Raw genomic sequence first — 24,274 nt, forward strand, 5'->3', positions numbered from 1 at the left:
TCGCGATGAGTAAAGGCACCTGTATTTTCTGGGAATTGAGCCGCTGCCATTTGCAGGACTGAATGTAGGGGCTCGGGGCGGGTCGAAATATCGAAGAGAACGCAGTCGGTAAAGCGTCCATTGCGCCATATTTGCGACTGCAGGACGGTCCAGCCATCGTTGTCCATTGTAGGTGCTGGGGCGTCGACATTATGCATGAGCGAGACGCGCTTGTTTTGAACGATATGCGCCCATGTCATCCTGGGTTCTCCAGGTTGAGGCGCGTGAATTGATGCGCCAAGGGATGCGTCCTTTTCAGGGGGCAATTTGTTCTGCTGGTTCTGAGCGGGAGCGGAAGAAGCCATGAATGTAAATGTAGTAATCAACACTATTTATTCCTCCTTCCGTCGTAACCAATACCAGCACAGTCAATGTTGACGGCCTCAACCCTCCTCCATTGGCCATTCAAAGGACAGTGTATAATCCTTCATGTTTTACCTGGGTAGAAAACCACTGATGTTCCAATATAGCAGTCAGAAAGTCAAGCTCAAACGAAAAAGTTATAATAATATATAGTACACTTCGTCAGCTTTTGAGAATTAGAATATACCGTAACAACTTCAAATCCGTAATAGAAACAATCATTATATTTTATTATCTTACTATTATACACATACGTTTTTATATTATTATGCTAAAAAAATATCACCTGTTTTTCTTATTACAGTTTTTTATATATAGAAAATAAAGGAGTCTTAACTCCTCGTCAATTATATCTACAGTAAATTAAGAAGATTGACTTCTCAAGACTTATCTTTCTTTTTGCTATCGCTTGACTTTATTGTATATTCCAACAACAATAAAACTCATTATTTTCATCTTTTTTTTTAATTTTTATTTTTATTTTTATTTTTTTCGAGTGAGTTCCTGACTATTATACTGGATAACTGGATGATGAAAAATTACACTCATTTAACAAAAATTATATATTAGTTAGAGAAAAATTTCATTGTTCTAAACAAAAATTGTATTTGATCCCCTCAAATTTCATTTTTTAAACACAAAACACTGTAGTTTGGTTGATTTGACTTGATGGATGGTGATGAGTGTGTAAATATGTTTTGTGAGATTGTGCTTGTGTTACACTATAAAGTTCTTCGTAAACTATATAAAAGCAGCACACTTGCGATGGCGAGAGTTATTTTCTTCATTCATTTAAAATGCCTTACCCATACTATAATACATTGTTTATTTATGCAGCTCTTGTAATTAAAGGTGTGTTATATTTAACATCACTATTTTTTCTTTTATTAATAACGGCTTTTTTCTATAGAACGTGTTCAAAATGATATATTTAACTGTGGCTATTTGGTTCATACAAAGCGTGATCTCTTATACGATATTGAAGCCTGGGAACTGTATAAGGAAATACACCGCCGGCAACGAACCAAACTGTCTGTGGAGATAAAGAAAGAGATAGCAAGATTGTATTTTGAAGAAAAGGAGTCGAAGGATGCTATTGCGGTAATAACCAAGCTGTCAAGAAAAACAGTTTGCCGAGTCATAGCTGAGTGGTTTGAAATCAGCTGGGCTTTTCGCCTCCTGGAAAGCTGTCTGTGCATCAATGATGATAACGATGGTGTACAGCTCTCAATCAGATTAAACCGTCTTTTAAGGACACCAGAATTAACAATAATACCAGAATGTTGGGATTGATTGATTTAATAAATGATGAAGTAACAATTCAAAGGCAAAAAAAAATACTATTTTTAAGAAGGAACTAAAATTACACCCGCCATTATGAAATTTGTAAATCTGCCATCAACCTGAAATTACAGCGCCATTGTAATTTTCACCATCTGCCAATAACCCCCCCCCAACGCCAAAATAAAAAAAAGAGCTCGCCATGATGGGAAAAAATGCCCCGCCAATCATTAGGAAAAATCCTGTACACGATGGACTCTCGAGGGCGGGGTTACTGCCACCACCACTCCCTTCATTATGATAGATCACAACCGTGTAATATGCACGGCACAACAGCACGGCGTGGCAGGGCGCGCATATCACCATCTTCCACCCGGGCCACACCTCCTTGCACTTGGATTCGTGGTCAGCAAGCATGAGCATCGATCAAATTAAGTATATTAAAGTATATTGAGCTTTATTGCGGTCAACTGCGATTATTATGTACTGGTTTATATACTAAATGTATTATTTGCCGCCTCTACTGCCGTATACAACGGGATCTTTTTTGAATAAGGAAACTTTCCGCCGTTTCAATGAGCATGGTGGTATGTAGAAGGAGCAGCTGCTACCTGTAACAACTCAACGGCACCAAACAGTATGTTCAATTGCTTTACTGTTATTGCATCGATGCATTAGATTGTATAATAAGGTACCTTGCTTTATAGCACCTCGAGGTAACTTAATTCACAAAAAGTTAAAGATGCTTTGTCTGGGGTAGGCACAGACTTCTTTTTAAAGGATCCCAAACTACGTAATTGACAAAGTAGTAACGACGACGATGTTGGGAATACAATTGCTGCTGTAGGTTTGCATATGCATTATGTACTTACAACACGCTACTCAATAATATACCAGGAAGGGGCCTTCATGCACTTTTACATACTTGACAAACGCAAGAAGCAGCGGAACACTACAAGTGTGTGGCTAGCGAGATTTAAACCTCTTTGCTGTATGCGGATATACCCACCAAGTGAGACGTGTTCAGTTGTTGCGGCATGATAAAGAAAACAATGAGCAGGGAGGAAGAGCTTTACATTTCGGCAGTTTTGACAGATTCTTAGTAAGTCATGGTTCTCCACAGATGCAACAGAGCACCTTGATGCTCTATGGTACACATACATAGAGCGAAACAATTGGGGCTGTTCTGGGATGTCACGGGATGTCGTGGCTCCACCCCTGAAAACTATGTATGGCCCTCACCACCACGTGGCATCATATAAAGTCGGGATTCTTTTATACCTCTTTCATGATAAACCCTATTCTTTTCTCTTTCACTCACTCTCTCTCTCTCAGGTGATTCTTCGGAAAGTAATCAAGAGGTATATCATATTACTACCAATCGATTAAACTTGACCTTTGAGACTGGAGGGCTAGACTGTAATGCTGCTTATGTGATACAGTATTTATTCCTGTATGTACTGCCAAACAATGATCATGACAAACATAGGATAAAGTATACACATGCCAAAAAAACGATATACACACAAAACAACTGTTTTCATCTTTTTCTCGCATGTATCATTTGAAAAGAAAAGAGGTATGTATATATGGCGCGGTGGTGTGTGTAGAAAACTTTGTTTTTCTTTTGCCAGCCATTATAATCAGCCCCCCTCCCGCACCACAGATAACTCTTCTTGCTACTAATGGTGACTTTGAGTGAGCAACTGCTGCTGATGTAGGATGATCGGCAGCGCCCACTGTACAATGAGAATGAAATCAATTAGTAGAATAGAGAGTTCCACCATGACACAAACCATACTTTTCCTTTTTTTGGAAAGACTGATCCCTATCGATAAGAAAATGTTGTAGTGAGGCCGACAAGCAGCCAGATCACTCAGTCAGTCATCATCATGATGTTATTGGGCCCTGTACATCATCATTTTTGTACTGCACTTTTGGGGAGAGTGACTAGTTGGGGGCCTCAATCTTTTAACTGTTGCATGTCCTTATTGCTAACTGGTGCTCTTTTAAAAGTCATTCAAGTTGGAATGTAAGTTTGATTCTCTCTCTCTCTCTCTCTCTCTGCTTTGATGTAGCTACAGGTTCAGTATATGCATTAAAAGTGGTAGGAAAGAAGGAAGGAAAGGGGCCTGTCTGTGCCATATGACGTTTGACATGGCTCAACATCCTTCTTCTTCCTCCTCTTTTCCGTCGTCCTGTGACCAAGGGCCCTGAAATTCACACAAACGAAAAAAAAAAATGCTCCGGATTCTGTTGATAATGCCGATGTAGGACAATCCATAGGGTGAATGCTGAAGGCGAGAGTAAGCCTACGGGTTAGAAAAAAGAAAGAGGAAAGAGACAGAGAGAAGGTCTGTGTTGAAAAACCATTCTTCATCGTCATGCTATGTACTTTGAAGTGTTGTACATACACAGAGTATTACAGTTTCATCTGTCTGTCCATGGAGCTATTGCTATTACTGACCAATGACATGCTTCTTGATACGATCAAATATCAAGAATGAGCGTCAGTCATTGTCAAGTGCTGCTCTGGTTGTTGTTGTTACATGATATACTTCCTTCATCCATTGTCTAGATATATTCCATTTGGAACAGCTGCATTTGCATGGGATGTTGTGTATACACCAGGAAAAGAGAGAACCTGTTGACATGACTGATGACAGGTATTTTAAACCATTTTGTCATATAGTAGATGCCCAGTACTGTACCAATCATTCAGTTAATGTATGTAGAACGCTACTTTTGATAGGGATGCTACTATCAAATTGTGTAGTATCTGAAAGATCACGCACAGCATACTCCCAAGCTGTGTGTGTGTAGAGGGGCAGCAGGAGAAGAACAAGCCCCCATGACCTTTTCTCTACAACCAAGTGGCTGGGGTCATGCGGGTCTTTTTGCAACCTCAATATCACTAAATGCGGTTGGTGAATAGAAAGAATGGGGGTGAGGACAAGATAAAAGTTGTTACCTGTATAACCAACGATTATTACATTTTTGTTGGGTAACGACATCAGCAGCAACAGGTAGTAGTAATAGAAGAAGAGCAAGGAGCATTACGAACCAATACATCAGCAATTTATTTTGGCTAATTTCCTAGTAGATGGCAATACTAACAAAGAAGCATCCTTTTTGTTTGTTGTGTTTCAGCCCTTGTAAACTTACACATTCATGACATTTAAAGTCAAACCTGTCATCACCGTCATTCTTGGCTTTTCTATTCGTTGTTATACCATCGTGTCGTCAACAATATATATGCTAAAGAGTCACCTTTTGAGCGTCACTGCTTCATGCAAAAGAAAGAAAAAGTTATGTACACGTTCTGTGCTCCATAGGTATCGTCCATTACAATAAAGTTCATGTGCTACCTTTTTTGCCCGGTTTTTTTATATCTTGTCCCCTCGCGCCCTTGTGTTATATATCACGAGGAAATAAGAATTGGCAAAGTAGCACAATAACAGCCTTCAAAAGCAAGAGCAGCAGAGTCGGCAATGCAACGCTAATTATATTGTAAATTTCTTTATTAGTTATGACAAGGACAGGAAAGAAGGTTCCAGCCTCTTTCCTTGTGTTGTCCAGTGCTTATAGGGCTTTGGTGCTGAGCCCCCGCTCTTTTCTCTTTTAGATCAACTTTTTCATACGGTAGTCGTCCCTCAATGATGGAGTTGGAGAAATAAGGGATTGTGTGTGGAGTATGCTCTTGCGACAACCAGGTGTATGCCTTTTTCATTGACGATGCTACCCACGCATGTCACCCACCACAAAGTACCGTGGGTATATGTTTTATAATCCACCTGCGCGCAGCATATAATGTACCATGTTCAACAAAACAAGGAAAAACCAGAGCTACTACTACTGTTAGCTTCAAATTCTGTGCTCTTTGAATTTCTTGTGCAACACAGACTGGAGAAAGTAAAAGTGCTACGCCGCAAAGCAAATCTAAAAGTGAGAGGGTTTGTATCTTCCAACCCGAAAAATGATAGCTCTAGATATGCTACTGTATTGTAGAGCGAATTTTGCGAGACATAGCGTATACACTACTACAAGTGGGATATGTCACTCATTCTCTGAAGATCGTGGGTAAATCATCATATGAAAATAAAAGATGGATATAGTAGCGATGAGGTTGATTTGTGTAAATGCATTGCAGAAAAAAAAAAGAGTCTATAGCAGGGTGGGGTGGGGGGGAGGAAGGTGGGAGAGGTTGAATAGAAGAGAGAGAGCCATGGGAAACCCTTTTGATGCCTTGCGCAACTCAAAATTGATGCTACGCTCCGGTTGTAGTAAAATTCATGGTTACCTATTCTGGGATGGATCCGCATAAAAATCATTAAGGTTGTTACTAATAGAAGGCTCAATGTAGATAGAGTCAGTGGGGAAGAAGGCTCTTACTGATTACAGGAGGAACTCCAGGGTGATTCACGAAAAGCATAGTATCAAACACATGCAGAAAGTAAAAGAGGAACTGTTTGTTGATAAGCTATATTCTACATTTCCTTCTAGAAGCCCGACTCACCCCGATCAGAAGAAAAGCGACATTTCAATCAAGACTGAAAGAAGGGTGATGATCTTGTTCCAATCACACAGAGTGATATGTACTTATCACACTCTGCTGTTATGTAGCCATAGTGGGCAAGGCTTAAAAGCTCACCCGTGTTCTTTTTTGGTCTGCTGTGTGTGTGTGTGTGTGTGTGCGTGTTATAGATGGAGGAGTTGGCCAGATGATTCGTGTTCTTTCTTTTGGGGGAAGGAGGGAGGGTGCAAATGAAGGTGGAATGAGGCTGGGGAGAGAGAGAGAGAGAGAGAGAGACAGACCCGTGAAACGAACAACAACGTTTTTTTTATCAATTCCTGCATGTCACTTTTGTTGTTGTTGTTGTTTTTATACTCGGGAGGTCCCGTGGCCTCTGATTTCTAGCGATCAAAAATCATTACATCATTTGGCGGACCGAGGGATAAGTACGTAACGTATATCGCCACCTTACAGTAGGTGTAACACTTTGCCCGCCATCGTTAAGAACCGTTCTCCAATCAACAATCTTTGATTACCAGGTCTAGAAGAAGAGCAGTGTTAGGTTTGACGGAGAGAAAGCACAGCGATCTTCTTGGTATGTATACATACAACACAAGTACACCCTGGTAATAGAGAGAGCATGTTAGGTTGGACAGAAAACAACAAAAAGGGTTCCCGTGATCAATCTCATGAGTGGCACACAACTCTACTCACACCCATGATAACCAAAAGAACCATTCCTTTGTGAAGCGTAGTATTAGGCAGCGGTGATTATCTAGAGAGAGAGAGAGAGAGAGAGAGAGAGAGAGAGAGAGAAAAAGTGGGGGTGGTAATTGATGAATGATGGTAGTGCAAGAATATAGGACATCCACCGTGCCTCGGTTGAAATAGGTTCCATTACACACTGTAGAATAAGCCTGGTTGGCATGTTCGTCATGATAGGACTCCACAAGGTGAAATGATTCTCCCTCCAGTATATAAGAGACACCTTTGCCCTTTACATCGTCTGACGACTCGCTTTCCTCTTTTTCCCTCTCTCTCTCTCTCTCTCTTTTTTTCATCACTACTTTTATTCCATATACACTATCACTTCTCACGGTGTCCGTGCTGGAAAAAGGATATTACTCTTTAAAAGACGTATGTAGTAGACAAACCGTTCTGTCTGTGTGGTATCTCTTTCTGTTCAATATATACGCTGTGTATATACTAGGTGGAGGAAGAGAGATAGAACCTCTCGAAACAAATGTGCATACTCTCTTACCAACCATGTTCTATTATCCCTTTGATACCATAGATTAACCTTACACACATACACTTTGTATTTGCAACAACGCACAACATACATACATTTCCACATTAGAAACGACTTTTTATTCATTCCACACCCACGTATACATGAGCACTACCTCGTATTCCGAATTCCCTCCCATTTACAATCACCATTCTCACCGACATCGAACCCCATCGTCGACCAACACCGCCACTTTGTCACCGTCATCGCCACCGTCGGGTAATCAGAATGTCGCTCGCATGCGACGTACAAGTAGATCTTTGAAAAAATCAGCATACTTGTTAGGTCCTTTAGGAACAAACGAAATCATGAACAAACGTCAACAACAACAACAACAACAACAACAACAACAGCAGCAGCAGCAGCAACAAAGATCGTCGCTCCAGTACAATCGACGACCACTCACATCCACACTGCCGCCGTCACCACCATACACCGTGGCCACGGCCCCAATGGACCCCCGAAACCATAATGGCAACAGTATACCCATTCCTATAACCCATAACAACAGCAACAATAACACGACTACGACTACGACTAGACAGCATCAATACTTTCAACAGCAACCATCGTTATTGCCACCAACCAACACCACCACTGGGTCCTCCTCTTCTACTACTGCCACAACAACAACAACAACATTCTCATCATCATCACCGCCCTCCATATCCTATTTCACATGGCTCGTTTTCTTGAACGAAAAATGGGTCCCATTCGACGCACCCAACCAACTCAAGCTCGAACAAACTTTGACATTGGGTGGTACCTTTGTTGACGTTTCGGACTCGCATTTTCCAAACGTGAAACGAGTACGCGTGTTTCCAAAGAACAATTATCTTTCGTACCTTGGCGTCAAGTATCGATTGTCTCGCATCATGCAGCCCGATGCCTGGTTGGATCATGCCAATCTTGAACGAGAAGCGCGAGAGAACAAGGTTGCAGAAAACTGGAATCCGGACGATCTGTAACAAAACAGATGAAAGGTGTGTCCCTCTCTCTCTCACACACACACGTATACAACATTATACCTTCTTGCCCTTTTGAATATATCCCAGAATAGTGTTTTACATCTTTGTTGTACCATATCTATCTTTATACTTTTCTCTGGAGACCCCACTCTTACCAAAAACCCATGACAGCAGCACTGCTATACCCCCATCGTTAGAATCGGTCATGAACACTTCTTTTTTGTCCTTATACTCCGAGCTTAGAAGATTTACTTGCTAGAAACCACCCTTCCACAATGATGATGATGATGATGATAATGGCAGTATGTTGTAATGTAGCTTGTTTATTACAGCTGCTCTAACGGTGGATTGGCACAAACGATTATTGCTAATTGTGTTGTAGTATACAACTACACTGTTTTTTTTATTTCCCTGCTTTGTATAAACCCATCCCCTCCACCAAAAAAAAAAAAAATACAAATAAAAAATGTCTAAATTATATAATACAGCTCTTTAACACAAAAAGAGCAACTTTACATTGGGGTTTTTTCGTAATAACAAGAGCTGCACGCAATTTTTTATAAGCTGTTGTTTATTTTCTCGTGGTTTCCTTCTCACTTTTCACATGTCAAATCACAAAAAAGAACACAGTGACAATTATGCTTAATAAATGAAATCAATTATTAGTTACGGGTATGGTTAATTGCAAAAAGTTGGCAGGTAGTATGTAAAGGGACCGGTAAATTTGTCTTTAGGAAACACTGGGAAATGCTTTATATATAAAGAACCCTCCCCCCCCCACCCTCTTTCACCGATGGTATTGATTATGGCGAATGACGTGATGGTATCTTTGGTTGCTTTAGTAGAGCAGCATCCCATTTAGTTGAGTGGCTGATATGTAGACCGAGGGCTGTCTTCTTTTCTCCTACAAAGCTTTTCGCCTTCCGTTTATTATCTGCCTCCTTCAAAAAGAACCAAAAGAACTCTCCCCCTGCCTCTTCTGTCAATGGCGCATGATGTCATCGTTTTTGTAATAAACATGAAAAATATCATTTCTTATGTACTCAGATTACCGTTTGGGCCTTCTTTTGAGGATCTTGCAGGGTCTTGGAAGGTCCTCTTGGGGTGTCCGAAAGGCAACTTGTCGGATGCGCTTACTACTACTACTACTTATTTTCACCAAGGGCTCTTTAGTTGTCACAATTTGCAACACATAGCGAGGAATATTTTTTGTTCTCAGTACTTTTGTATATGTGCCAACACGTTAACTTTGGTTACTTTGGATGACATGTGCTGCTTGTGATTGTTTCGAAGAATGTATTTATAGATATGATACATGTATTAACGGCTATTGTATACCGCGCTGCTCTATTTAGTAGTTTGTACATAATGCTTTCGTGACATGGGTTTCACGACGTGTTCGTGCTAAGAAAAGGTCTAATAATGATTTCACTATACTGCCCTCTTTTTTTAAAACAACATTCCCCCAAGTGAAATACAAAAAGAGCCACCCTAGAATTTACAATATCGATAGTACATACAGACGCGATCGATATGATATAATTTTATCAGCTGAGAAATAATCATGTCGATTTAGTTCAGATCCACATGTAGTGGCTATATACATACGTAAAGTGTAGTTTGATGGCACAAGTCTCGGCCTTTGTGCCTTTATAGATGCTCTCATTAAGTATTATCCTACTAGCTAGTACACGACTGTCATACATATACTGGCCATTCAGTTTCAACTGACGTTTTACTATCATATCAGTTTGAAGAAAAAAAAAAAAAAAAGTCAATCGTCCATGTAGAACATGATGGTTGGGGTCTTTTACTCTGTGTATCCTTTAAGTTTGTCCTACACCCCAAGGCATTTGTGCTTGTATTTGCCCAAAGAACACGGCCACGCGGGAAACCCTGGAGCGGTTAGTAGGAGTTCGTAGTCGTAGTATTATCGATGTGGGCTGGTTCCAATTTTTCGTGACCGATATTAAAACGCGAAAAGTGTTAAAAGAGAGAAAACGGGGGTTTTCCCTTTTTTTCTTCGCATCCGCTCTCTCTCTCTCTCCTCCCCTTTTAGTTTTCTCCCCTGTTTTCAAACGTTACTTTCCATATTCTAGCAAAAATGACGTTATGCCATCATCGCCCGCCCTCTTGCTGTCTCTATACGTACTACGGTGCAACCCACAAAGTTCAAGGGAGTGGGGGGGGGGGTTTGTCGGGTTTCTGGCTTTAAGGTGCTGTCGATCCGTCTTTTTGAAAGGAGGCTTGGACAACAGATGTTGCGGTATGTGGGCGTGTGTAGCATAGACGTGCGTGCTGAAATGCTTGAATAAGCATGTTTTTTTTTTTTTTTTCATTGAGCATGATGCACTGTAACGTCATCGTGCATCTATTTCCCATGAAGCAACAGCTGCTGCTGCTCCTCGTCATTTCTGTACTTGATGTGCCGCTTTATTGTGGAGTGCGCCTATGTGCACATACATAGCGTAGCATCAAGCATTATTCCCCAAAAATGGGACAAGTGCTTTTAGTAGGGAGACGCAGCAGTGCTGTAAATAGTCGGGTGGGGGGGGTGAGGATAAACGTATAGGCAGATCCTTTACATGTATGGGTAATCTCGTTTACCTTGCTTGTTTTCTTTTTTGGTCGCTTAGAAACGACAACAACACACACATTACATGACATGGACGATCCAGAACCTGATGCACAGACCCTTCCTTCACATATGTCATTCCGCGTGCCAAAAAAAAAAAAAGAACGTCGGAACTTCAATAGAAGAAGCCCTTCTTCCCCTTACCTACAGCACATTTAGAACAAATAGACGCAAAGCCAGAAACCAAAGGGTGCTACTATCATAGTAATAGTACGTACAGCAGCAGCAGCAGCAGCACTGGTAGCAGTGAATTAGAAAAACAAGGGCCAATAAACCCATTTTTCCGTTCCGCACCCTTTTCGTTGCCTTGTGAGCGTATGGATTGACGCTTACATAAGTTCAAAAAGGAACGTTCTTTCCAATACTGCTACTATTAACTGCTGCTGCTGCTGCTATGATAGTAATTGCGGGAACATACTATGGTAATAAGCAGCTTTTGCTTTATTAAGGAGCACCCATGCGAAGGCGGAATGACAAACAAACTCGTAACTCAGATTTTAAGGTTACATATTACCTTCTTCTTTCCAAACCATTCAGTCGAGAGGTCCTCCACGTTGTTTGCGATCATTTTTTCTGACGTTCTCCGGAACCAACACACTGTACAACCCCCACCCCCTTCAATGGTGTTTATTTTTCTCTTTACGTTCCTTTTCACTCCCTCACCCCACCCCCAGACCGTTCCAAGTTATTGATTTGACTTTTTCGTCATTCGTTTTGAAAGGAACCCTTGGTTTAAGGGAGGAGGGGGTGGAGGCGGAGGCACAAAACAGTGGATTCATTGGGTGGCAGATCAAGGAAAAAAGGGGAAGAGCCTCTCCAAGAAAAGTGGTAGAAATATTTGATTGTTGTTGGAAAGACAGCTTTTGACAGAGAACACGGTTTGATAAGTAAATCAAAACGGTCCAGGCCCTGTTGGTTTTTTTGTTTGTCTTTTCATTGTGTACACAGTGACAGTATGTAGTCATCGTAGTAGAGTGTAGTATGCGCGCGGGGAAAGGGGGCCGTAGTATGAAGCATGCATAATTAGAGAGGGAAAAGTTTAAGCTATCCGCTTCAATCTGTTTAAGCGTCGTAATAAGCCTCTCTCTCTCTCTTTCTCTGGCTGTCTGTCTCTTTATTTTTGGCATATTTAATTAGCCATTGTTGCAGGCGATAGCCGGGACGATACACACACTCGCTTAACCGTTACTATTGGCGATATCAATAGCGTGGGGGGGGGGAGGGGATGGTTGGAGGAAAAAAAGAGAATGTTAGACTGCTGGTGGTGTTACACATTGATTTATTGAAACGTGGTGAAATAAGTGCGTGCGCCGGGTGCGACCGAAGCAAAGCCAAAAAGCACAGCAGGTAAGAATAGAAAGGTCAAAGAAGAACACAAATTGGGCGGAAGGACCGCCGTGAAAAAAAGCATATGCTTAGTAGTCGTACTACTAGTAGTAGCTGGACTTTGCTCGCGTGGCAGAAAGAAAAAAAAAAGGTGGTTTGTAGCACGCGACATAAAGTATAAGTCGTTTTTTGTAATGCGGACATGCTGAATAAGCACAATAACTAATTAGAAGCATCGATTCCGTAAGAAAAACGTGCGTTGGAAGGAAAAGGCAACTGGGGGACCATCCTTTTTTGGTGCTTGACCCATTTTCCGCGATCGGCAAAAGGCTGGTCGTATGTAGTATGCATGTACAAAGTACGTAGTACCAGCAGCAGTCAGCAGCAGCAGTCTTGGTAGTAATCGACAAGAAAAGGCTGCATCATGCACACACAGCCTCTGTGTCCAAAAAGGGACTTGCCCATATCATCGTGCATCCGGCACACCCCATTGTAGAAACCGAGTCTTTCTCCTCGTTCTTTTCTCTTCTTTCTCACTCTCGACCCTACAACGAAGAACGTATGCTTGCATCCCTTCTCTCTCTCTCCCCCACCCCCAAATCCACTTTGGGCCCCTCCCCTCTGCCCCCCCCCCAAGCCGAATCTTATACAGATATAGTAAGCATACAGAATATATACACGCAGGTCAATAATTACCCTTTCTCCCCTCCCCCCATCCACCCAAAAAAAAAAAAAAAGCTTAGTAGTCTGTTTAGCAAAAGAAAATGATGATGATTCCCCTATAATTTTGTTTCTATTCAAGCTCAAAAGTATTAGCATTCGTCATCGTCATTTAAACCATTAGCCGATAACTTTTTTTTTTTTGTCGTACACAGACACTCGCCATTGTGTCTATGAAAGGTAACTACTGCCTGCAACCCAGGGGGTTGGGCTTGGTGGGGGGGGGAACGTTCCTTGTGTTGCAAAAAAGGACGGCAAAAAAGAGAAAGAATCCAAAGGAAAAGAACAACCCGGGAAAAGCTCAAGTCTAACCAATCAGTGTTGTCTTTTCGGGTCGCTCGAAAGGGTGGATGGGTTAGGTGAACGGACCCCATTTTGTAGGGAAGCAGTAGATTAGGACAACAGATAAAAAAGTGAAAAAGTAAGACTCGAGAGACCAATTAGGACGCTGTAAGGCTCTCGGCAAAATGCATACGCACCAATAAAAATGGTTGTACAACGCTAATTGGGGCAAGGCAGTGGCCTATTATAGATATAGGATAGGGTTGCTTTGCAAACAATATATAAAAGGACTTGACAACTTGCCGTTTTCTTTTTTTTTTCTTTTTTGTTTCTACCTTGCCACGGCCTACGCTACTCTTCTTTTAAACAACTCTTCTTTACTTTCACAACAACAGCAACTACAGCAACTCCTTCTTCTTCTTCTTTAACCTTTTCTACTTACGCATCTTCATTGTTTCTCAACAGCAACCTTTTCTACCAGATCTCAGATTTTCTATACCAGCACCACATCTTACAGCTCTATTTTCTTTGTTCTTTTCATCACTCTCCACCCCACCTTAACACCGATCGACCATGCAGTACAATAACAACAATCAAGAATACTTTATTGCTCCAACTTACGCCGAGCCCTACTTTTACATGCAAGAACAACAACAACATCAACATCAACAAATGATGCCACCGCCAACATTCGAAGAACCTCATCATCAACTTCCCTTATCATCATCACCAGCATCATCCAACAACAACAACACCACCTCTACTACGAAATCAAACAAATCCGCCACCCGATCTTCCTCATTCTCATCCTCCTCTTCCTCTTCTGCTGCGTCTGCTGCCAGTGCTGCTGGCAACCGGAAACGACCGAAGCGCAAACAAGTCAAAAACGCATGTGGTAAGCTATTTTTATTTCATTTTTCTTTTTCGTCTTGTTCAACGTTGCACAAACACTACACCACGGCCCGATATATTTTGTTTTTTTTTTTCTCGGGTTTTGGACTTTTATATATTTATTCAATGTCCGCTTATTGTGTTGCTAATTTATTTTTTTTTTATTCGTTCCTAGTGAACTGTCAAAAGGCGTGCAAGAAATGTGACGACGGCCGTCCCTGCCAGCGTTGCATCAAGCTTGGTTTGATTGCCACGTGCATCAACTCGCCCCGCAAGGAACGCAAGAAGGGTGTCAAGCGTGGCCCTTACAAGAAGCGAACACAGCAACAACAAGCTGCTGCTGCTGCTGCTGCTGCTGCCATGACAACAAATGCTGCTGCTGCTACTACTATGGCAACAGCTACTACGGTTGCTATGGAGAACAACAACAACATGACTTCTTGGGATGAGGAGCAACAACAATACGATACGACCCCGCCCTTGACGCAACAGGAATCACCCCTGGCCAGCTGCTCGCCTCTTTCCGCCGACATGGCTTATGGCTACAGCAACCTTGTTGCCCCCAACACCACCACCACCACCATCGAATCGCCCTTGTCAGCCAACTTTTCTTGGGATGATCAACAGCTTCTGGGCTTGTTGCCACCCGAAATCTCATCCTGTTCGTCTCTGTCCTACCCCCCTGCTCCTTACACCAACAACACCACCACCGTCAACACCGAAACTCCTCATTATCTTTCTTATATCCAACAACAACAACAACCAGAGCAACAGGTCGCCGAGAGCAAGTTCTTTTATGCTGACGAATTGCTGCAACAACAGCCCATGTGCGCCTGCGTTCCACAGCCACAGCAACAGCAGCAGCAGCAGCAGCAGGAGACTGCAGCCATGGTGATGAACGACCAAGCCGTATCTTCATGGATGGCGATGATGCAGCCACCAGTACACGAGCAGCACCAGCAGATGCATCAGATGCAGCAATTCCCACAAGAGTTTAACGATCACCACAATCACAATCACAACAACAACAACAACGGGTTCTGGCAATCCTTTTTGTCTACAGCTTAAAGTTAATAAGCATTTCATCATCATCATTCAATCCATATTTTTTGTTTATCCCCGCTTCTTCTTATTACCCCCCCCTTCTTCAACAACACTCGCAAAAACCTCTTCTATTCCCCTGCATCTCTTATTATTATCCTTATTATTATCACCTACACAGCATCTATTGACGCTTCTATATTCTTCTTCTTTACTTAAAAAACGCATATACACATATACTACAACGCATACGCATACGCACACGCATCCATACCATATACACACACACACACCACTCTCTCTCTCTCTCTTTCCTACAAATCTATGCAATTACCTCTCTTTATTGATTCAAACAAACACTCATGCTCATTCCTTTTTATCTTACATGTACATATCTTTACTTCTTCTGGCGCCCCCCACCTCCATACCATACCATACGCATCTCTCCATTTAACACACATTCATTCTATGCATTCCATCCCTCTTCTCCCATAAAAAAAAATCTAGATTTCTTTTACAACCTTTTTGAAAAAAGTTTAACTTAATGTATTTTCCTAATACTTTCCTCTCATTTTGAAACGTATATTATACTATGTGTATCATGCATGCCCTCCTCTCTCTTCCCATCACATCAAACCGTAATGTAGTAGATCTATTATTCATTTTTTTTTTTTTTTGCTTTTCATCATTCTATTAAAAAAAAGACGCGGGACATAGAAAGAATATCTTTCGAAATTAAATTTATAACAATTTTGAGTAATTTACAAAACTACATAAAAAGAAACATTTTTTTCGAGGATGTAATAAGTGGTAATTACTCTAAACAAAAAGAAAAACAAACCCTATGTAGTAGTACTAGCTCTATACAGCTTCAGCCTTGTTATTTTGTTTTGCTCGCCAAGAATTAGCCATCGCATGCCGTTTGCACCAACACAGGTAGAGTAAGCCAGCAACAACAAAAATACAGACAATGACAATCACGGCTACCAGCCATTTCTCCAGACGAACCGAGCGAGTGACATAGGGTCTTGGTTCTGTGATACTGACATACGGCGGGTCTTCGGTCGTGTCCGCACTAAGTTGTCGTGCAATAAGGCCCAAGAACGGTGCATTGTAATCCTAAGCGTAGACATAGAAGCACGTTAATTTTTTGTATGGCTATTCACCTTCTTTCAAGGTTTTCCCTTCTCCCCCTCCTCCGAATATTCTATTGCTAGTCAGTGTGGCATCGAATCATGAGCAGGAAACTTACCAAAGCCACTTCGGTCTGGGCCCAGTCGTTGCGTTCGTCATAAAACTTATCTTCTTGATCTGGTCCACCGACAATGGCTCCTATAGACACATAATTTATTTCCTGTTCGTGATACAAACGGAACAAACAAGCGAAAGGGGGTGGAGCCACGTTGCGCTTTCCAAACAAAGAAACAACAACAACCCGAGTTGTGCCCTCCTCCCATGTTTGCGCGCCAAAAAAAAAAAAAAAAATCACCCTTTGAAAAAAAAATGTGTCCCCCCCCTCCAACCATTTGTTTTTCACATGCGAAAAAACAAACAAACAAACGTTTCCTTACCATATAAAAGATACTTTTCTTCGGGTGGAGAGGTTTCAATGTTGCTAATATCTGTGCCGCCCGATGCACCAGCATGGTGTGGGTTGTGTGGCGAATTCATATGCACACCGCATACATAGGGCGTCAGCCTAAATAAATAAAAAGCGTCAGCTTCTGTTGTGGAAAAAACAAAACGTGTTATCGTTTTCTCCTTACATGCGATTGTCACCCAACATGTACTTGATCTGACTAGTGGCAAAGTCGGTATAATCCGCTTCGGGTGAATCAATCTTGCCATACAACAACGCCAACAGGGCCGTGTCCTGTGCAGGGACCAACGAATTGAGATCGCTATCACCGCCACACCATAACAATCCACCACTGGTATAGGAACAGGGATCACCACCGTTGATCAGAGTATCGAGATACTTTTTGGCTGCATCCTTGTATTTCGTATTGCTCCCATCCAATTGGGCACCCAGGACATACACCGCACCGGTCTGGTCACTCCAATCCATGACATCCACCTGCATTGACCCCAACTTGAACTGATCAAAGTAGTTTGACGCCTTGTCCCGGTAACTGGTGTTGCCAGTGGCACGGAAAAGCCACAGCGCAGCAAACACGAGTGGGCTTGTGTAGGTTGTGGCTTCATAATAGTCTTTGGATGCGGAAACGGCTTCTGTGTACAGTTGCATGGGCTGTGCGGTCTCGGCAAAGTTGTACAGCGACTCGGCATGGCTTTGCAACGCGTCGGCATAGCTGGTGTCGTTTAGCTGGTTTCGAAATAAATAGGAAGAGGCTGCAAAGGCGGCTGCAGTGAGTGCTGCAATATCGGTGCCTGGCGCGTCGGATGTGATTTTGTACGACGGGCGGTCCGAGGGTATACCCGTGTCAGGTCCTAATAATAATAATAATAATAATAATCATGCAAGGTAAACAATCTCATCAACTGCCTACTCTCCTTACTATGCTTTGAGAAACACATACCCCAATAATTGTTGTCAATCTCGCCATCACCCACCTGTAATAAGCAATATATAAAATACAACAGGGATCAGCATGCATTTTAAATGGTAACTGTAGCACAAACTTACTTGGACGTAGAGCTCATTGTCGCTAGGATGCGCTTTCATGAGCCAGTCCGTTCCCCACCGGACCGTGTTACGGAGGTACTCGGTTTGGTTGGCTTTTTGATAGCCATCGAACCATTCAATGCCTCCCCATGCAATTAATGCAATAGAATGGGATAGTGGTAACGTGAACTTGAGATAGTCTCTGCATGCATAAAAGCTCGATGTTTAGCACTCACATGTTTGACGCCAATGTTTGTATCTTTCTTTTGTACCCTGCATCGTAATAACCGCCCACCAAGTCTATGTTGTTATCGCTACCGTCATTGAGTGCTGAGTCACCTCGCCTATGTGGAATAAAAAAAAGAATAAGGTTTTTTTTTATGGTTACACTTTGTTCGAGTAAAATGTTTCTGAAAAGGGGAAAAAAAAAGGTGAGGAATGTCCAAGGAGCTGAAATGGAGAGAGAGTGAATGTTAATTACCAAGGTACACGATGTGTTGAAGGGAGTCGTCCGCTTTGTTGTGCTTCATAGAACCACATGGAGTCGTTCAACAACGCTACATAGTGAGGATTCGGTTGTGCTTTCACTGTTGTCGCAATAAGTGATATTACTACAGTGAGCAGTAATGATGGTAATAATGGTAAAGACCGCATGAAAACAAGATATACAATAGGTGAAAAGAGGTATGATAAAAGAAAGAGAGGCACAAAGGGATCGACGTATTTTTATAAGGATTTCAAGGGAGAGAGAGAGTGGGCGAGTGGCACGCATTCGGTGTTACGATTGGTTGTCCGCATCATAAAAAGAGCTCAAAAGCAGTAAAAAAAAAAAAAAGAGACCCGATTGAATGCATTCATTAGTATTTTTAGGTTTCGATATTGGAACCCCATTTTTGACGAAAATTCGCTCGATTCGGCAAAATGGGAGGGGATGGAAAACGCCACTTTTTCCCTGTGTGTGTGTGTGTGTGTGAGTACAAGAGGCGCCAAGTAAAAGCTGCTCTTTTTTTTATATATAAACTTACCCGACTCTGGCTTGTTTTTATGTATATAAGAGAGTGTTGTTTATATATATATATATGTATATAATATGTATTTATAGTAAATTTTTCTTCTTTTTCGTAATTACAGCACAGCTCGACTGACTTTATCCTTCTGAGAAAGCAGAATGGGGAAAAGAGAGAGAGAGAGGGGTGGAGAAACATTTTAGATATGTATAACGGTAGGAACGGGGTAGCTTTTTTCTTTGCTGTTGCGGACGGAGACCCTGTTCTTGGAGAGAGAGAGAGAGAGATGGAGATATACACAGGGAACTTTTTGGTTTAGTGAGGAGGAATATGTAAGGGGGGGGATTGGGTGAGTGTACTAGTTAGAGAGGGAGGGGAGTTTTTTTTTGTTCTTCTTATCTTTTGGCATTATTGGTTGCTTTTTGACCAGCCTTGAGGTGGGACAAGCGACGGTCATCGACGCGTTGCATAAACGCGACTTTCTCCATGTAGCCGTCCTTGTTCTTGTATTTCAGATCATCGCGGATCCCTTCGCGGTCTACGTACCCTTGCCAGTCCAGACGGCTTTTCTCCAGCGTGTTCATCTTGGGCACCTTGATGTTGTACTGCGACACCAATGCAGACAATGTCGACTTGGGTCGTACAATCTTTTTGCGTGGTGCTTTCGTCGTGGTCGGTGCCGCAGCAGCAGCAGCAGCAGCAGTGACTGGAGCACTCGTATTCGTTGTACCACCATTCGTCGATGGTGTCGTACTACTAGGAACGATACATTGAGTGTCAAATAAAACACACACACACACACACACACACACAAAAGGTTCTAGATCACATCCCAACAGCCTTGTATGAGTATGATAATCATGTTACCTTTTGGCTTCTGAAACTGTTGTTGTTGTTGTTATCGTTGTTGTTGCAGATGATAAAGTTCGGTTGACAGAAGAAGATATATCATCCAGCGGCTGCTTCTCTGCTACTGCGACTGTTGCAGACAGCTTCTTTTTATCCTCATCCTTTCGATTCATTTCTGCCCATATCGCATCCACTTTTGCTCGACGACGTTCTTGTTCTTGGTCATTTACTCTATAGTAGCACAAGCGCTGATTAGTTTACCTTGAAACCGCTCTTCTTGACAATACTACGGCCCAAAAAGCCCTCTTACTTTGTCCGCTTGTTCGCGTGGTTGTTGTTTTCGAGCGAAATACATTTGCGTTTGGAGAGAAAAGAGGCAGGCGTGTCAACCGGAGTTTCTGGTGAGTTGCCGCTGCTGCTGCTATAACACTCGTCGTCGTCGTCGTCGTCTTTTGCTTGGTGTTCGTTTTCTGACGTGACTGATTCCGCGTCAAGATCATTATGATCGCCTTTAAATCATTTACAAAAGGTCAAAAAACATGTTGATATCCTTTTTCTATATGACCAGGAATAATCTTTACACATGACAAAAAGAAAACTTACGGTCAGGCGTGTAGTCAGAATCGTCGTCGTCGTCGTCGTCTTCCGAATCCCAGTGCTGATCACTCAAGAGGATCTGCTCGTTTTTCTGCTCTTGTTCTTTCCGTTCATCGTGGGACACAATTGAATTCATAATCAGTAGAGTTATATGTGTCAAATTCAAAAGGATTTGAACGCAACCGCAAAGCAAGAAAAAAAAAACACAGGCTAGAAAAAAGGACAAGACAAGGAAAAAAAAAAAAGGAAAAAATGCGAGCCCCACAACGCAAACATAAACCGAGCTCCGCTTCAAATGTGTTTTGTGTATCGGCCTTGTCACTTGTATATATTTTTTCTCTCCCTCCCAACCTTAAACAACAAAAAAATAGTAGTATTGATTAGACCATGGCAACAATGGGTGGCACGCCAATGACCGGCGGAGGTCCAGGACAACAGCAAATGTCACCGCAAGAACAAGCACAGATTCGAATGATTCAAGGCGCCATGGAGTCATGTCCTGTCAAGACCGGCATGGCAGGTGTTGTAGGTAAGAGAGGCTGAAACAAGTCATATGTAGAACAGCTATAATAAACAAGTGTGATAAAAAGGAGAAATAGAATAACAAATCTTTTTAACTGAACGACTATGGTTATTTCTAGGTGGTGCTATGGGTGCTGCGTTCGGTCTATTCATGTCCTCCTTTGAATTTTCTGGTCCGAGCATGGATCCAAAACTATTGGAGCAAAGCACAAAAGTGCAAATGAAGGCCGTGTTCAAGGATATGAAGACTCGATCCTTCTCGATGGCCAAGAACTTTGCTGTGGTCGGTGCCATCTATTCGGGCTCAGAATGCTGTATTGAATCGGTAATAGTCCACGCTATATTTCCTGGTTTTAGCCACACATAGCGTTGTCCTGCTACGATGAAGGGTAGAAAGAGGGAAACTGATGTAATACTACTTTATTACTAGTATCGAGCAAAGAACGATCTCGGAAATAGTATGGCTGCTGGATGTTTCACGGGTGGTGTGCTTGCCGCAAGAGCAGGTCCTCAGGCGGCGGCATTGGGTTGCGCAGGCTTCGCTGCATTCAGTTGTGCGATTGATTATTACATGAAAAGTTAAAAAAAAACGGATAAGACCTTGTTATTGTATATTCCCCCCCTTTCTTTACAACAATTTTAATAGAATGTGTTCATTTGTATGATGCGAGAAAGAGATTTCTTTTTGTTATGTCGGGACTATCGAACAATTTTGCTGACAGTACGGTGGGGCTGCCCTCCTCAATGTTTGGCAAAGTACTACAGGATGGAAGGGACAAGAGGGGCAATTTGCTAGGTAGGTACGGTAGTGGTTTCAAGTTCGCTTTGACCCTACGCGAACAGTGATACACTGCTCCCCGATGACATTTACTGTCGTCATTGGCTCAACGAGAAAGCATGGATGGATGTTGTTGGCGGTTATTATCAATGTTAGCAGAAGGGTAGGTCGACCAAAACGCGCATTGATTGATTTTGTAAAGAGCGCCCAGCAATGTCATTTAGTCTTTCCATTCCCTGCAACTCCTGGATGTCCAGAAGGGCAGGTCATAACGTTGAATGAAGATTAGACGATGTTGTTCCGTTGCTATCTTCGACATCAGAACCATATCCCTAAGACAAGCCAAAACAAAGGGGTGGATAGATCTTTTTTTTTTTGGCCAACAAACCATGGATCATCAGGCCGAGTATTGGCTGGCCGTAGCTGATTGTACTATCGTTCATGAGGTCCGGGATGATGTCGTCAAAAGCAAAGACATAATCACGCTTCTTGGGATAGGTGCGAACATGTGCATAACAAAGAATGGTGCAGAGTTTTGACGTCGAATGCCGTGGACCACCGCACGTGTACGTTCTTGGAGAGCTACATGTCTCTTCCAAAGTCCACATGCATTCAGTCCCAACTTGACGTTGGCATTTCAAAACTCTTTGAACGTACGGATGCATGCGTCGCCAACGCCGGACATGATATAAAACTCAGGCATCTGAGCGCCACCGTGCAAAATGAAATATACAATATGCATTGTTGTAAGTCAGATGCAACATGCTGTGCTTTTTTTCTTCTTGGATCGCCCTGATGAATGTACACATTGGGTATATCTGCTGGACCATACCTTTAAGATTTTCATCTTTGCAGGATTACGCTTTCGTCGTCTTTTGCAGGGTTTTCCTGGATAGCCATAATGTTTTGTGCTTTTCAACGTTAACCCGTTTGCTCTTTCCAGTCGTTTCATTGAAAGCATTGAATTCTGTATTCAGGAATTGGGCATCTCTTACATATGTGGCAATGTTGCTCAGGCGCGTATATGGACGTACATGCTTTTCCGAATAAAGTAATACATGTTTAAAATGTTACATAAGGAATCAAAGTTATTAAGAGGACATTGAGCAGTACTTTGCTGTATTGAGCTCGCCAAAAGTAGAATGAAAAAAAAAGCAGGGCTATGGATATTCGCGTTTTTTACTTGCAGAAATACGGCATGTCTGGACGTAGTCGTTTACTGTAGATGGAACATATAGCGGGTGGATCATCGCGCTTTACAATTGAAAAAAAGTAAAGAGTAAAGAGAAAGGGCAGAAAAAGCGTCCATCTTTATTCTGAAAGTCTTATAGTGACGATACTGTATTCTGCATACATTGCATGCAGATAACGCCAACAAAAAAGATAAGAAGAGAAGCGACAAATAAGCTTTGAGCCCGTACGATGTCCTGCAGCATGTTATATGCAGCCATTTCAGTGATCAACTGCTCGCAGCAAGTTAATAAACCACGTATATATATATCATCTCTGCATTGAGGGTTCTTTCTCACACCAACTTCTACATTTTTTTTTTGGATCAGCCATTAGGCGAAGCATCTTACAGTATATATCATTGGTATCTATTTATAAATTAAGATCAGAAAGCTCAGCATGATCGTTTTACATAACTGCAATCTGTAAATTTCTAAAAAGCGAGTTGTACGAGGGGACTACGTTAATATAAGCCAACACATAAGCCGAAACCATTGGTATTCTTGGCCATATGAATACCGTATCCAATTCGAGCGCTTTTCGGGTCACAGTGAATCCATTTTTCTCCAGATAGTCTGTCAAGGCCTTATGAGCATGATATTCTTCCAAGCCAAGGCCAGAGTTTTTGTGCAACTGGAAAAAAAGAATAGCATAAAGATGTGTGTCCGATAAGATTGCGGCGATCAAGAGTATTCCTGCAATTCTGGGTAAATACGATCGTTTTGGGTATAAGTCATGTTTTATGCTTACTATGTTTGTGTCAGTGATAGTTACTTTCTTTTGCTTTGCGATTATGGTATGATGGTCGGCCAAAGAACAGAGAAATTCAGTTGACCAACCTATTTTCCATAGCAGAGATACAATTCGAGGGAGCGGCCGGACATATACATATCATAGTCATTAGCTACTCAGGGGAGATACGAAGAAAGAATATCATACACACGACACGGGTGTGTTTCCAAAAGATCTTCCAAGTTGACAACGCACACTCAAAAAAGCTCGTACGCCGAGAAATTTCTTGACTTACAACTAAGACTTATTACCAAACAACTGTAGTAATAATGACTCCTTTTACATACCCTGGTGGAAAACTACATCCATCTTATGCGATTAATGCTTAAACTATATGCACTGTCCTATTTATTCGATGAAAGACAAGCGAATAGTATCATGTGTCTACATAGCGAAAAGAATAGAGAAGGGTTAAAACGAAATCTTGTCGCCTAGATTATACCGACCCAGTAATTTGATGTTGTAGAACAAAAATTAACTCTTAATGGTCAACCTCTCGACCGATACCAAACGAGTGTGTCAA

General features: G+C 42.0%; 7 protein-coding genes across 7 annotated transcripts; 3 read left to right on the forward strand and 4 right to left on the reverse strand.

The window, feature by feature from the left end:
- Positions 1–2,990: 2,990 nt before the first annotated feature.
- BDB00DRAFT_824851 (uncharacterized protein) lies at positions 2,991–3,776 on the reverse strand. Its single transcript, XM_053123641.1, has 3 exons — positions 3,383–3,776; positions 3,173–3,262; positions 2,991–3,044 (listed from the first exon to the last, which is right to left on the reverse strand). The coding sequence occupies exons 1-3, from the start codon at positions 3,480–3,482 to the stop codon at positions 3,001–3,003; spliced, it is 234 nt and encodes a 77-aa protein (XP_052979269.1). The 5' UTR covers positions 3,483–3,776; the 3' UTR covers positions 2,991–3,000.
- Positions 3,668–4,324, reverse strand: BDB00DRAFT_824854 (uncharacterized protein; the record flags this gene model as incomplete). The annotated part of the gene is made up of 1 exon (XM_053123642.1): positions 3,668–4,324. A coding segment is annotated over exon 1 (224 nt), but the record flags the coding sequence as incomplete, so codon positions are not given.
- Positions 4,325–8,161: 3,837 nt separating this feature from the next.
- On the forward strand, positions 8,162–8,398 carry BDB00DRAFT_738772 (uncharacterized protein; the record flags this gene model as incomplete). Its single annotated transcript, XM_053118430.1, has 1 exon — positions 8,162–8,398. A coding segment is annotated over one exon (237 nt), but the record flags the coding sequence as incomplete, so codon positions are not given.
- A 5,349-nt stretch (positions 8,399–13,747) lies between these two features.
- BDB00DRAFT_405089 (uncharacterized protein) lies at positions 13,748–15,458 on the forward strand. Its single transcript, XM_053117260.1, has 3 exons — positions 13,748–14,313; positions 14,485–14,632; positions 15,174–15,458. The coding sequence occupies exons 1-3, from the start codon at positions 13,992–13,994 to the stop codon at positions 15,202–15,204; spliced, it is 501 nt and encodes a 166-aa protein (XP_052979272.1). The 5' UTR covers positions 13,748–13,991; the 3' UTR covers positions 15,205–15,458.
- A 605-nt stretch (positions 15,459–16,063) lies between these two features.
- On the reverse strand, positions 16,064–18,785 carry BDB00DRAFT_824869 (Six-hairpin glycosidase-like protein). The gene is made up of 8 exons (XM_053123643.1): positions 18,458–18,785; positions 18,249–18,320; positions 17,998–18,178; positions 17,891–17,924; positions 17,117–17,801; positions 16,922–17,049; positions 16,603–16,682; positions 16,064–16,469 (listed from the first exon to the last, which is right to left on the reverse strand). Exons 1-8 carry the CDS (start codon positions 18,628–18,630, stop codon positions 16,212–16,214), a joined length of 1,611 nt encoding a protein of 536 aa, XP_052979273.1. The 5' UTR covers positions 18,631–18,785; the 3' UTR covers positions 16,064–16,211.
- A 494-nt stretch (positions 18,786–19,279) lies between these two features.
- On the reverse strand, positions 19,280–20,669 carry BDB00DRAFT_405108 (bucentaur or craniofacial development-domain-containing protein). Its single transcript, XM_053117261.1, has 4 exons — positions 20,436–20,669; positions 20,143–20,341; positions 19,851–20,063; positions 19,280–19,736 (listed from the first exon to the last, which is right to left on the reverse strand). Exons 1-4 carry the CDS (start codon positions 20,563–20,565, stop codon positions 19,379–19,381), a joined length of 900 nt encoding a protein of 299 aa, XP_052979274.1. The 5' UTR covers positions 20,566–20,669; the 3' UTR covers positions 19,280–19,378.
- BDB00DRAFT_824876 (Tim17/Tim22/Tim23/Pmp24 family-domain-containing protein) lies at positions 20,643–21,704 on the forward strand. Its single transcript, XM_053123644.1, has 3 exons — positions 20,643–20,958; positions 21,071–21,276; positions 21,382–21,704. Exons 1-3 carry the CDS (start codon positions 20,817–20,819, stop codon positions 21,532–21,534), a joined length of 501 nt encoding a protein of 166 aa, XP_052979275.1. The 5' UTR covers positions 20,643–20,816; the 3' UTR covers positions 21,535–21,704.
- Positions 21,705–24,274: the final 2,570 nt, after the last annotated feature.

This window comes from Zychaea mexicana (assembly GCF_025766255.1).
Source record: "Zychaea mexicana strain RSA 1403 chromosome Unknown BDB00scaffold_40, whole genome shotgun sequence".
NCBI classification, from domain to species: domain Eukaryota; kingdom Fungi; phylum Mucoromycota; class Mucoromycetes; order Mucorales; family Lichtheimiaceae; genus Zychaea; species Zychaea mexicana.